We start from the raw sequence: 13,330 nt of genomic DNA, 5'->3' as shown, positions 1-13,330 counted from the left end.
TGTCCCCGGCGCACTAACACACCCAGCAATGCTGCGGTGTGCGCGCGTATGCACGGGGACACAGAGTACCTTGACGGAGCAGGGCCATGTCCCTGACGATACTCAGCTCCAAATCCAGCGGCTTCTCCAGGGGCTGCGGATGGAGCACGGTCTCTGTGCCTGGAGACCGGTAAAATCCCACTTCGCCCAGAGCCCTAATGGGGATGGGGAAGGAATCAGCATGTGGGCTCCAGCCTCCGTACCCGCAATGGGTACCTCAACCTTAACAAGCACCACCGACAGAAAGTGGGGTGAGAAGGGAGCATGCTGGGGACCCTTGTATGTGTCCTCTTTTCTTCCATCCGACATAGTCAGCAGCTGCTGCTGACTAAACAGTGGAGCTATGCGTGCGTGTCTGACCTCCTTCGCACAAAGCAAAAAACTAAAGGACCCGTGCTCCCACGGGGGGGTGTATAGCCAGAAGGGGAGGGGCCTTACACTTTTAAGTGTAGTACTTTGTGCGGCCTCCGGAGGCAGTAGCTATACACCCAATTGTCTGGGTCTCCCAATTAGGAGCGAAAAAGAAAGAGCCGTAAAACGGCTCCTTCCTACAGGTGGACAACCGCCGCCTGAAGGACTCGCCTACCTAAGCTGGCATCTGCCGAGCGTAGGTATGCACTAGATAGTGCTCCGTGAAGGCGTGCAGACTCAACCAGGTAGTCGCCTGACACACCTGCTGAGCCGTAGCCTGGTGCAGTAACGCCCAGGACGCACCCACAGCTCTGGCAGAATGGGCCTTCAGCCTTGAAGGAACCGGAAGCCCAGCAGAACGGTAGGCTTCAGAATTGATTCCTTGATCCACCGAGCCAAGTTGACTTGGGAGCTTGCGACCCTTTACGCTGGCCAGCGACAAGGACAAAGAGCGCATCAGAGCGGCGCAGGGGCGCCGTACGAGAAATGTAGAGTCTGAGTGCTCTCACCAGACCTAACAAGTGCAAATCCTTTTCACATTGGTGAACCGGATGAGAACAAAAAGAAGGTAAGAAGATATCCTGATTGAGATGAACAGAGGATACCACCTTCGGGAGAAATTCCGGAACCGGACGCAGAACCACCTTGTCCTGGTGAAACACCAGGAAGGGGGGCTTTGCATGACAGCGCTGCTATGTCAGACACTCTGCGGAGTGACGTGACTGCCACTAGGAAGACCACCTTCTGCGAAGTCGTGGAAAAGAATATCAATCATTGGCTCGAAGGGTGGTTTCTGAAGAGCCGGTATCACCCTGTTCCGATCCCAGGGTTCTAGCCGACGCTTGTAAGGAGGGACTATGTGGCAAACCCCCTGCAGGAACATGCGTACCTGAGGGAGTTTGGCTAGACGCTTTTGGACACAACACAGAAAGCGCCGAAACTTGTCCCTTGAGGGAACCGAGAGACAACCCCTTTTCCATTCCGGATTGAAGGAAGGACAGAAAGTGGGCAAGGCGAATGGCCAGAGAGTAAAACTCTGATCAGAGCACCAGGATAAGAAGATCTTCCACGTCCTGTGGTAGATCTTGGCGGACGCTGGTTTCCTGGCTTGTCTCATAGCGGCAATGACCTCTTGAGATAACCCTGAAGACGCTAGGATCCAGGACTCAATGTCTACGCAGTCAGGTTGAGGCTAATGCGTCTGCCGCCAGACCTCTGTGATCTTGAGAACGTGCCATGAATGCCGGGACCTTGTTGTTGTGCCGGGACGCCAATAGGTCGACGTCCGGCTTCCCCCAGCGGCAACAAATCTCTTGAAACACGTCCGGTCGAAGAGACCATTCCCCTGCGTCCATGCCCTGGCGACTGAGAAAGTCTGCTTCCCAGTTTTCTACGCCCGGGATGTGAACTGCGGAGATGGTGGAGGCTGTGGCTTCCACCCACAGCAGAATCCGCCGGACTTGCTGGAAGGCTTGCCGACTGGTTGTGCCGCCTTGGTGGTTGATGTATGCCACCGCCGTGGCGTTGTCCGACTGAATTCGGATCTGCCTGCCTTCCAGCCATGGCTGGAACGCTTTTAGGGCTAGAACACTGCCCTTACCTCCAGAACATTGATCTGGAGGGAGGACTCTGCTGAGTCCATGTACCCTGAGCCCTGTGGCGGAGGAAGACTCCCTGACAGACTCGCGTCCGCCGTGACCACAGCCCAGGATGTGGGCAGGAAGGATTTTTCCTTCGACAAGAGTGGGAAGAAGCCACCACTGAAGGGAGGCCATGGCTGCCCGAGAAGGAGCAACGTTCTTGTCGAGGGACGTCGATTTGCTGTCCCATTTGCGGAGACAGTCCCAATAAAGTGGGCGCAGATGAATCTGCGCAAACGGAGCTGCCTCCATTGCTGCCACCAACTTCTCTAGGAAGTGCCTGAGGCGCCTCAAAGGGTGTGACTGGGCTCGAAGGAACGATTGCACCCCTGTCTGTAGTGAACGCTGTTTGTCCAGCGGAAGCTTCACTATCGCTGAGAGAGTATGAAACACCCTGCCGAGATATGTCAGTGATTGGGCCGGTGTCAATTTTGACTTTAGGAAAAATTGATGAACCACCCGAATCTCTGGAGAGTCTCTAGGGCAATGTTCAGGCTGTGTTGGCATGCCACCCGATAGGGGGCCTTGACCAGCAGATTGCCTGAGAGAGTAGGACCGCTACCACCGTTGTCATGACCTTGGTGAAGGCCCGTAGGGCTGTCACCAGGCCGGCAGTTAGTGCCACGAACTGAAAGTGTTCGTTCCCTATGGCGAAGCGCAGGAAGCGCTGATATTCTGGTACAATCGGCACGTGGAGATAAACATCCCTGATGTCGATTGATGCTAGGAAGCCTCCTTGGGCCATCAAAGGCGATGGCAAGCGGAGAGATTCCATCCGGAACCGTCAGGTTCTCTGTCCGTTGAGCAGTGTGAAGTCCAGAACAGGGCGGAGTGATCCGTCCTATCTGGTACCACGAACAAGCTGGAGTAAAAAGCCGCGACTACGTTCTTGAATGGGAACGAGGATCGCAACTCCTCCTGCCTTCGGAGTGTTCACCGCCTGGAAACGTGCATCGGCTCGTTCGGGGGACGGAGATGCTCTGAAGCAACGAGTCGGAGGACGAGAACTGAGCTCTATCCTGTGACCGTAAGACAGAATGTCTCCCCTGACCTGGACCACCATGCAGAAAAGGTTCTCTGTGCACGGCGGTGGATGAAAATACCACCGCCTGAGACGTCAAAGACGCTATTGCGAAGCACAGGATGACCGCATTGATCTGAGCAGAGCAGCTGAAATAGCCTGGAGTGCCCACCCCTGAAAAGGCTGGGGCAACGGACGCGCCTATGGCTTCATAGATGGATCTCATTAGGAATTCTATCTGTCTGTCCGTGGCATTCTTGAGCGTGGGCCCGCCAGCCCCTGCTACTACAGATCTAGCCGCCGGTCAAGAGACTGGAGGGCACTTTATGACACTGAGGCCAAACCTGAACAACGTCAGAGGGGAAGGGACAACGTGTGTTATAAGGCGTTCTGTGCTTCTGGACAGTATCTGTGAAGCCTTGAGAGCCACGTCCGGACAGAGTCCTGGGTTGCGACCTCCGCCCCATCCTCTAGAGGGTCCTCAAGCTGAGACCCTTGAAGAAGTCGGAGAAGATTCCAAGCAAGGCTGCTTAGCCGGACTGGGACTGCGGTTCGTGCTGGAGTTCACCACGTAAAAACTAGAGGCCACCCCAGGAACACGCTTCGTCGCAGACCGATAGAGGCCTGGGGCGATCCCACAGTGCCCGGGGCCTGTGTAAGGGGCCGGGCTGGACTGCAAACTCCTAGTCTCTTAGCCGACCATTTGTCCATAGCCTGAGACATGGATAGTGAAAATGACCCAGAGAGTTTCTCAGCAAGCTGTAACTCTGTCCCTGCCGCCTGGACAGGGAACGCCGGCGAAGCTCCACAGTGCCCCCGACACCGGCTGAGCGAGAGCCACATGGCCCGAGCAATGTTCACAGTGATCACTGAGGATACATATGTACCGCCGAACTGTGAAACTGCATACAAACATTATATATATCCATATATACAGTGCATCACATATACAGTTCATCACTCTAGGGGGCCCAGCATCGAGAAGAAGCCCCCTGGTGTACCGACCCTGAAGCATGAAAACATGGCTGTCGGCGTACAGTGGATGGGATAGCCGTGGGCGTAACCCCAAAAGTGCGGGAATCTGGTGCCCTGAGTGAAACGTGAGGGAGGCGGAGGACAGCCAAGTGTGCTCCAGCCGTCACTGCTAGCCTCCGACTGACCGTCCCGCCCTTCCCCCTGACTGGCAGGGCCAGGGGCGGGAGTTTAAGGCGCTAGGCCGCAAAAGCCGGGAGCTAAAGTTACAGACCGCGGCCGGCAAGCAGGCGCGGTAGTCGCCAAGTCTGAGGCGAAGGTGCTCTCTGCACCGTCCCCAAGGGGACACTGAGTACCTTGCGGGGATCAGTGCCGTAGCGTGAATAGTGAGGGGGGCGGAGGACAGCGAAGTGTGCTCCGGCCCTCACTGTCGGCGTCAGCCCGACTGTCCCGCCCTTCCCCCTGACTGGCAGGTCCGGGGGCGGTAATGATTGAACAGTGCCCGGGAGGACTGTAAGGCTTCTCCTGGAGTAGCCTAAATTCAACAGTGCGACCATACATGTATAACCTAGAAGCATATATATATAGATATGTGTGATCACCAGAATCCTGCCTGGGCCTCCCTGGTGTCTCTCCTCTCCAGCGTCAGAAGTGCTGACAGTAATGGCTGCCGGCGTTCTGTGGGGAGGAGGGAGCCGTGGGCGTGCCCTAGAAAGTGCGGGAATCCAGTGCCCCACTGTGCTGAGTGAGGGGGGAGGAGGATACAGAGTATGCTCCAGCCCTCAGCGCTGACGTCCTGTGCAGCGTCCCGCCCTTCCCCTGACTGGCAGGCCTGTGGGCGGGAATATGCGATACTAGGCCGCAAAAGCCGGGGACTAAATTTATAAGCGCGGCCCGCAAATAAGCGCGGCCGGCGCGGTAGTCCCCGGCGCACTAACACACCCAGCAGTGCTGCAGTGTATATGGCACCAGCGCTCCATGCGCGGTCCCCACGGGGACACAGAGTACCTCACAGCGCGGCCGGCGCGGTGGTCCCCCGGCGCACTAACACACCCAGCAGTGCTGCAGTGTATATGGCACCAGCGCTCCATGCGCGGTCCCCACGGGGACACAGAGTACCTCACAGTAGCAGGGCCTTGTCCCTGACGATACCCGGCTCCTGTCCAGCAGATTCCCCAGGGGCTGTGGATGGAGCACGGTCCCCTGTGCCTGGAGACCGATTAGGATCCCACTTCACCCAGAGCCCTAAAGGGATGGGGAAGGAAAACAGCATGTGGGCTCCAGCCTCTGTACCCGCAATGGGTACCTCAACCTTAACAACACCGCCGACCAGAGTGGGGTGAGAAGGGAGCATGCCGGGGGCCCTGTTATGGGCCCTCTTTTCTTCCATCCGACAGTCAGCAGCTGCTGCTGACTAAGATGTGGAGCTATGCGTGCATGTCTGACCTCCTTCGCACAAAGCATAAAAACTGAGGAGCCCGTGATGCACGGGAGGGTGTATAGCAGAGGGGAGGGGTTTACACTTTTAAGTGTAATACTTTGTGTGGCCTCCGGAGGCAGTAGCTATACACCCCAATTGTCTGGGTCTCCCAATGGAGCGACAAAGAAATATAGTATGTATATCAAAGGTCATGAAGGGGTTGAGATTAGAGTTGAACGAGTACCTGACTATTCATACTCGCAACGGGCACTGTCTAATACTCGCGTATTCGTTCCGAATAGCGTGTGCAATGCAAGTCAACGGGGAAAAACTCGCAATGTAACGAGTAACCCGAATTCCGCACTATTCGCTACTTGCACGATCAGTACGGCATTCGGGTTACTCGTTACTTTGTGAGTTTTTCCCCATTTACTTGTGTAGCGCACGATATTCAAAATGAACACACGAGTATTAGACAGTGCTCGGTATGAGTATCGCGAGTACGAATAGTTACATACTCGCTCAACTCTAGTTGATATCAGTGGTGGTCTGACCTCTTGGATCACCACCGATGCAAAAAATGAATGGTCGCATGGCTGATTTTCCTGCACTGCACCAGCGCTGTGGTCTCTTCATTCTCAGGATCAGAGGCCAGACCCCCGATCATGATTATATATATAATCTCTCTCTCATATATGTATCTATATATGTATGTATGTATCTATATCTATATATATATCTATACATATATCTATGGATATCTATAGATACATATATAATATATATCTATATAGATACATATATGAGATTTTTATATATATATATATATATATATATATATATATATATATATATATATATAATCTTGACTTTAATACAAATATAATGATGGATTGAACAACTTTCTTTGCTCAATTAATTGACATTTTTCAAGACCTCTGCTTGCAGGCAGTGAACAACAAGCCTTGAACCCCAAAGAGATCTCAATTTTTCACAGCAGATGGTTTGCTGCAATGTATCCAGACAAGACAATCACATCTGATTTACTCAGATACCGACCTGATACATTGTAGCAAAGCACCAGGACAGGAAAGATAGGTTGTAAAGATTTTACAAGAAAAGAAAAACATGAATATTGCCAAACACAGCGCCACCCTTGTCCGGAGGTTGTGACTGGTAGTGCAGCTCAGCTCCATTGACCTGACTGGGGCTGAGCTGCAATACACCATATACAGAGACAGAGGTAGGGCTATAGCTGTCTAATTCCAGACATCCCCTTTAAGCTTTATGCTCACATATAGTGCTGACGTGACGACACTCACCTGTTTTCTCTCCACAAGTGCATTTGTTAACTGATGGCAAAGACCAGCGACTATAAAGGGGAAGAGAAGAAGGAGAGTCAGCGTCTGCCGTGTGCAGGGATCCGGCCCTCGCCCGGGCACAATACTCACAGGTGTCTGTGGCGTATCTAATGTGCTCCCCGTTACAGGTGCTGATGAAGAGCTGGACTTGGGAAAATAAAGTCTCGAAATCAGGAATACTGGGCATGGAAAACTTCACAAACCTGCGGAGGAAGGATCAGAGGTGCCGTCACAGCAGCAAAAAGGACTATAAGGCTATGTGCGCACGTTGCGTTCTATTACGCAGCGTGAACGTCACTGCATGTGCGTCTCAAAACGCAGATGAAAAGCTGCGTTCTGAGACGCATTCTAACTGCAGAATTCATGCGTTCTGGATTCGTTCGGCTCTGCTGCATCCCCATAGACTTGCAGCAGAGCCGAGTGGGACCGCACTGTCAAAAAGAGCATGACTGGCTGCGAGACAGAGCCACACGATCAGAATGAACTCGGATGAACTTCACCCAACTTCAATGTGATTGCGCGGCTCTGTGCGTGTGCCGCGGTTTGCTTTGTGATCACAGGTGAAGGACTCACCAGAGACCGCAAATCTCCTGAGTGACTGACTTGAGCCGCGCGATCAGCGGTGCCGTCACTCAGGTTACCCGCGGCCATCTCGAGTCTTCCACCCGAGACCTGTGGCCACGTGTAACCTGAGTGATGTCTCCGCTGACAGTGCGACTCACTTCAGTTGCTGTGTGGAGCTGATAGAGAGCGCTCGTGTTGTACGGCCACTCCTGTCCGCTTCATGTAACAGAGCTGGATGCGTCGCAGGACCTCGTGTGGATTACGCCGGACCTGGAGGGGTATTTGGGGATTAATAAAGTGGTGAAAGAAGGTGTTTTTTTGTCTTTTATTTCAAATAAAGGATTATTTCGGGTGTTTGTGTTTATTTACTTTCACTTACAGGTTAATCATTGGGGGTGTCTTATAGAGGCCTGCCATGATTATCGTAGGACTTAGTAGCAGCTATGGGCTGCCATTAACTCTTTATTACCCAGATTGCCACCGCACCAGGGCAATTCTGGATGAGCCAGGAAGAGTCCCGAGACTGTCGCATTTAATCGATGCGGCAATTCCGGGCAGCTGCTGGCTGATATTTTTAGGTTGGGGGGCTCCCCATAATGTGGGGCTCCCCATCCTGAGAATACCAGCCTTCAGCCGTGTGGCTTTATCTTGGCTGGTATTAAAATTGGGGGGGGACCGCATGCTGTTTTTTTAATTATTTATATTACTGCACTACATAGACCTGCCCACGGGTGTCTGTGATTGGTTGCAGTGAGACAGCTGTCACTCAGCGTGGGGGCGCGTCTGACTGCAACTAATCATAGGCGCCAATGGGCGGGGGAAGCAGGGAATACGAGATGGAATAATGAGCGGCCGGCATTTTCAAAAGCAGGAGAAGCCGCCGGAGCAGTGTGACAGCCGTGCAGCGCCACGCTAGACCGACATTGCAACCAAAACGCACAAAAGAAGTGACATGGTGCTTTTTAGGACGCAGCGTCTTGGCAGCAGCCGAAACGCTGCGTTCTAAAACGCAACGTGGGGATGGAATTTGCACAATCTTCATAGACTGTGCTGGGGACACAGGACGCATGCAGTTACGCTGCAGTGCAATACGCAGCGTAACTGCATGCAAATACGCAACGTGGGCACATAGCCTAAGTTTCCCTATATAAGCTATACAAGGAGGAGCAGGCGCCAGTACAAACACAAGGCAATCCCGGCTCCGGATTTCTAAAGCTAAAAGTCCACACTCACAGAACAGCGAGGACCCCCAGGGAGTGATCCTGGACATCGAGGGCCCCCAGCACTGTATCCAGGTGGGAGAGATTCTTCGCCAGCAGCTCGCCACTCTTATTGATGAGCTCACACAGCTGGGTCATTTGTCCTGCAACACAGAGCGGAGGAGAATATACATCATAGACAATATATGGTGCCAGAGAGGGGGAACTGTGCATCACCTGACAGCCGCCTGTGTATGAGAGAGGGGGAACTGTGCATCACCTGACAGCCGCCTGTGTATGAGAGAGGGGGAACTGTGCATCACCTGACAGCCGCCTGTGTATGAGAGAGGGGGAACTGTGCATCACCTGACAGCCTCCTGTGTATGAGAGGGGGAACTGTGCATCACCTGACAGCCGCCTGTGTATGAGAGAGGGGGAACTGTGCATCACCTGACACCCCCTGTGTATGAGAGAGGGGGAACTGTGCATCACCTGACAGCCGCCTGTGTATGAGAGAGAGGGAACTGTGCATCACCTGACAGCCGCCTGTGTATGAGAGAGGGGGAACTGTGCATCACCTGACAGCCCCTGTGTATGAGAGAGGGGGAACTGTGCATCACCTGACAGCCCCTGTGTATGAGAGAGGGGGAACTGTGCATCACCTGACAGCCGCCTGTGTATGAGAGAGGGGGAACTGTGCATCACCTGACAGCCCCCTGTGTATGAGAGAGGGGGAACTGTGCATCACCTGACAGCCCCTGTGTATGAGAGAGGGGGAACTGTGCATCACCTGACAGCCCCCTGTGTATGAGAGAGGGGGAACTGTGCATCACCTGACAGCCCCCTGTGTATGAGAGAGGGGGAACTGTGCATCACCTGACAGCCCCTGTGTATGAGAGAGGGGGAACTGTGCATCACCTGACAGCCGCCTGTGTATGAGAGAGGGGGAACTGTGCATCACCTGACAGCCGCCTGTGTATGAGAGAGGGGGAACTGTGCATCACCTGACAGCCGCCTGTGTATGAGAGAGGGGGAACTGTGCATCACCTGACAGCCGCTTGTGCATGAGAGAGGGGGAACTGTGCATCACCTGACAGCCTCCTGTGTATTAGAGAGGGGGAACTGTGCATCACCTGACAGCCGCCTGTGCATGAGAGAGGGGGAACTGTGCATCACCTGACAGCCGCCTGTGCATGAGAGAGGGGGAACTGTGCATCACCTGACAGCCGCCTGTGTATGAGAGAGGGGGAACTGTGCATCACCTGACAGCCGCCTGCGTATGAGAGAGGGGGAACTGTGCATCACCTGACAGCCCCCTGCGTATGAGGTAGAGACCAGCCATCACCTGACAGCCTCCTGTGTATGAGGTAGAGGAGACCGGCCATCACCTGACAGCCCCCTGTGTATGAGATAGAGGAAACCGGGCATCACCTGACAGCCTCCTGTGTATGAGGTAGAGGAGACCAGCCATCACCTGACAGCCTCCTGTGTATGAGGTGGAGGAGACCGGCCATCACCTGACAGCCCCCTGTGTATGAGGTGGAGGAGACCGGCCATCACCTGACAGCCCCCTGTGTATGAGGTAGAGGAGACCGGCCATCACCTGACAGCCCCCTGTTTATGAGGTGGAGGAGACCGGCCATCACCTGACAGCCCCCTGTGTATGAGGTGGAGGAGACCGGCCATCACCTGACAGCCCCCTGTGTATGAGGTGGAGGAGACCGGCCATCACCTGACAGCCCCCTGTGTATGAGGTGGAGGAGACCGGCCATCACCTGACAGCCCCCTGTGTATGAGGTGGAGGAGACCGGCCATCACCTGACAGCCGCCTGTGTATGAGAGAGGGGGAACTGTGCATCACCTGACAGCCGCCTGTGTATGAGAGAGGGGGAACTGTGCATCACCTGACAGCCGCCTGCGTATGAGAGAGGGGGAACTGTGCATCACCTGACAGCCCCCTGCGTATGAGGTAGAGACCAGCCATCACCTGACAGCCTCCTGTGTATGAGGTAGAGGAGACCGGCCATCACCTGACAGCCCCCTGTGTATGAGATAGAGGAAACCGGGCATCACCTGACAGCCTCCTGTGTATGAGGTAGAGGAGACCAGCCATCACCTGACAGCCTCCTGTGTATGAGGTGGAGGAGACCGGCCATCACCTGACAGCCCCCTGTGTATGAGGTAGAGGAGACCGGCCATCACCTGACAGCCCCCTGTGTATGAGGTGGAGGAGACCGGCCATCACCTGACAGCCCCCTGTGTATGAGGTGGAGGAGACCGGCCATCACCTGACAGCCCCCTGTGTATGAGGTGGAGGAGACCGGCCATCACCTGACAGCCCCCTGTGTATGAGGTGGAGGAGACCGGCCATCACCTGACAGCCCCCTGTGTATGAGGTGGAGGAGACCGGCCATCACCTGACAGCCCCCTGTGTATGAGGTGGAGGAGACCGGCCATCACCTGACAGCCCCCTGTGTATGAGGTGGAGGAGACCGGCCATCACCTGACAGCCCCCTGTGTATGAGGTGGAGGAGACCGGCCATCACCTGACAGCCCCCTGTGTATGAGGTGGAGGAGACCGGCCATCACCTGACAGCCCCCTGTGTATGAGGTGGAGGAGACCGGCCATCACCTGACAGCCACCTGTGTATGAGGTGGAGGAGACCGGCCATCACCTGACAGCCCCCTGTGTATGAGGTGGAGGAGACCGGCCATCACCTGACAGCCCCCTGTGTATGAGGTAGAGGAGACCGGCCATCACCTGACAGCCCCCTGTGTATGAGGTAGAGACCGGCCATCACCTGACAGCCCCCTGTGTATGAGGTAGAGACCGGCCATCACCTGACAGCTCCGTGTATGAGGTAGAGGAGACCGGCCATCACCTGACAGCCCCCTGTGTATGAGGTAGAGACCGGCCATCACCTTACAGCCCCCTGTGTATGAGGTAGAGACCGGCCATCACCTGACAGCCCCCTGTGTATGAGGTAGAGACCGGCCATCTCCTGACAGCCTCCTGTGTATGAGGTAGAGACCGGCCATCACCTGACAGCCTCCTGTGTATGAGGTAGAGACCGGCCATCACCTGACAGCCCCCTGTGTATGAGGTAGAGACCGGCCATCACCTGACAGCCTCCTGTGTATGAGGTAGAGACCGGCCATCACCTGACAGCCCCCTGTGTATGAGATAGAGGAGACCGGCCATCACCTGACAGCCTCCTGTGTATGAGGTAGAGGAGACCGGCCATCTCCTGACAGCCCCCTGTGTATGAGGTAGAGACCGGCCATCTCCTGACAGCCTCCTGTGTATGAGGTAGAGACCGGCCATCACCTGACAGCCTCCTGTGTATGAAGTAGAGGAGACCGGCCATCACCTGACAGCCCCGTGTATGAGGTAGAGACCGGCCATCACCTGACAGCCCCGTGTATGAGGTAGAGACCGGCCATCACCTGACAGCCCCCTGTGTATGAGGTAGAGACCGGCCATCACCTGACAGTCCCCTGTGTATGAGGTAGAGACCGGCCATCTCCTGACAGCCTCCTGTGTATGAGGTAGAGACCGGCCATCTCCTGACAGCCTCCTGTGTATGAGGTAGAGACCGGCCATCACCTGACAGACCCCTGTGTATGAGGTAGAGACCGGCCATCACCTGACAGCCCCCTGTGTATGAGGTGGAGGAGACCGGCCATCACCTGACAGCCCCCTGTGTATGAGGTAGAGACCGGCCATCACCTGACAGCCCCCTGTGTATGAGGTAGAGACCGGCCATCTCCTGACAGCCTCCTGTGTATGAGGTGGAGGAGACCGGCCATCACCTGACAGCCCCCTGTGTATGAGATAGAGGAAACCGGGCATCACCTGACAGCCCCCTGTGTATGAGGTGGAGGAGACCGGCCATCACCTGACAGCCCCCTGTGTATGAGGTAGAGGAGACCGGCCATCACCTGACAGCCCCCTGTGTATGAGGTAGAGACCGGCCATCTCCTGACAGCCTCCTGTGTATGAGGTAGAGACCGGCCATCACCTGACAGCCCCCTGTGTATGAGATAGAGGAAACCGGGCATCTCCTGACAGCCCCCTGTGTATGAGGTAGAGACCGGGCATTCATATGAGCACTGATTGGTTACTACAGATAACTACACCTCCAGCAACCAATCAGCTGCCTTTTCTTCAATTTCTCTGAGAATGAAAGCACTGATCTGATTGGTTACAATGGCTCACTACAGCTCCAGCTGCCTATAGCAACCTATCAGCTTTCAGAAAGCACTGATTTGATTGGCTACCACGGGTTAACACTCTTGCAAGTTGCCGCCGAAGCAACGAATCAGCTTCCAGGTTATTCACCTCAGGCAATGAAAGCAGTAATCTGATTGGTTGATACAAATGTCTACCCCTCCACTTTCCTTTGGCCTTGTTTTTGGTTTCTCGCAGCCTGTCTCCGGCCTGTGCCCCTCTCCCGCACACACCTCCGCGGCCTCCTCCAGCCCGCACCTCCCCGCCCTCCTCACCTTGAGAGGACAGCTGCCTGACGCTGTTAACGAACTGCTCCAGAGCGGACGCCATGGTGCGGGGATGTCTCCCGCCTCCCTCCGCGGAGGAGAGCCGGTGCCGGGAGCCGAGAGAGCAGGAGCGCAGGCCGAGCTCACTCACCTCGCCGAAATCTCGCGAGACTTCCTGGAGCATGCGCCCAGAGGAATCTCGCGAG

At 55.1% G+C, this 13,330-nt stretch overlaps 1 protein-coding gene across 2 annotated transcripts in view; it reads right to left on the bottom strand.

Annotated features, from left to right (window-relative positions):
- COPS3 (COP9 signalosome subunit 3) overlaps positions 1-13,292 on the bottom strand; it is a 41,500-nt gene extending 28,208 nt beyond the window's left edge. For both annotated transcript variants that reach the window (XM_075318381.1, XM_075318382.1), the window contains exons 1-4: positions 13,134-13,292; positions 8,662-8,791; positions 6,955-7,067; positions 6,826-6,875 (exon numbers count right to left, since the gene is read on the bottom strand). In XM_075318381.1, the coding sequence (XP_075174496.1) occupies positions 6,826-6,875; positions 6,955-7,067; positions 8,662-8,791; positions 13,134-13,188 (348 nt within the window). In that variant the 5' untranslated portion in view covers positions 13,189-13,292. The remainder of the gene's footprint in view (positions 1-6,825; positions 6,876-6,954; positions 7,068-8,661; positions 8,792-13,133) is intronic.
- Between the last annotated feature and the right edge of the window lie 38 nt (positions 13,293-13,330).

This window comes from Anomaloglossus baeobatrachus, chromosome 7, assembly GCF_048569485.1.
Source record: "Anomaloglossus baeobatrachus isolate aAnoBae1 chromosome 7, aAnoBae1.hap1, whole genome shotgun sequence".
Lineage (NCBI taxonomy): Eukaryota > Metazoa > Chordata > Amphibia > Anura > Aromobatidae > Anomaloglossus > Anomaloglossus baeobatrachus.
This window is presented reverse-complemented; position numbering and strand designations above follow the sequence as displayed.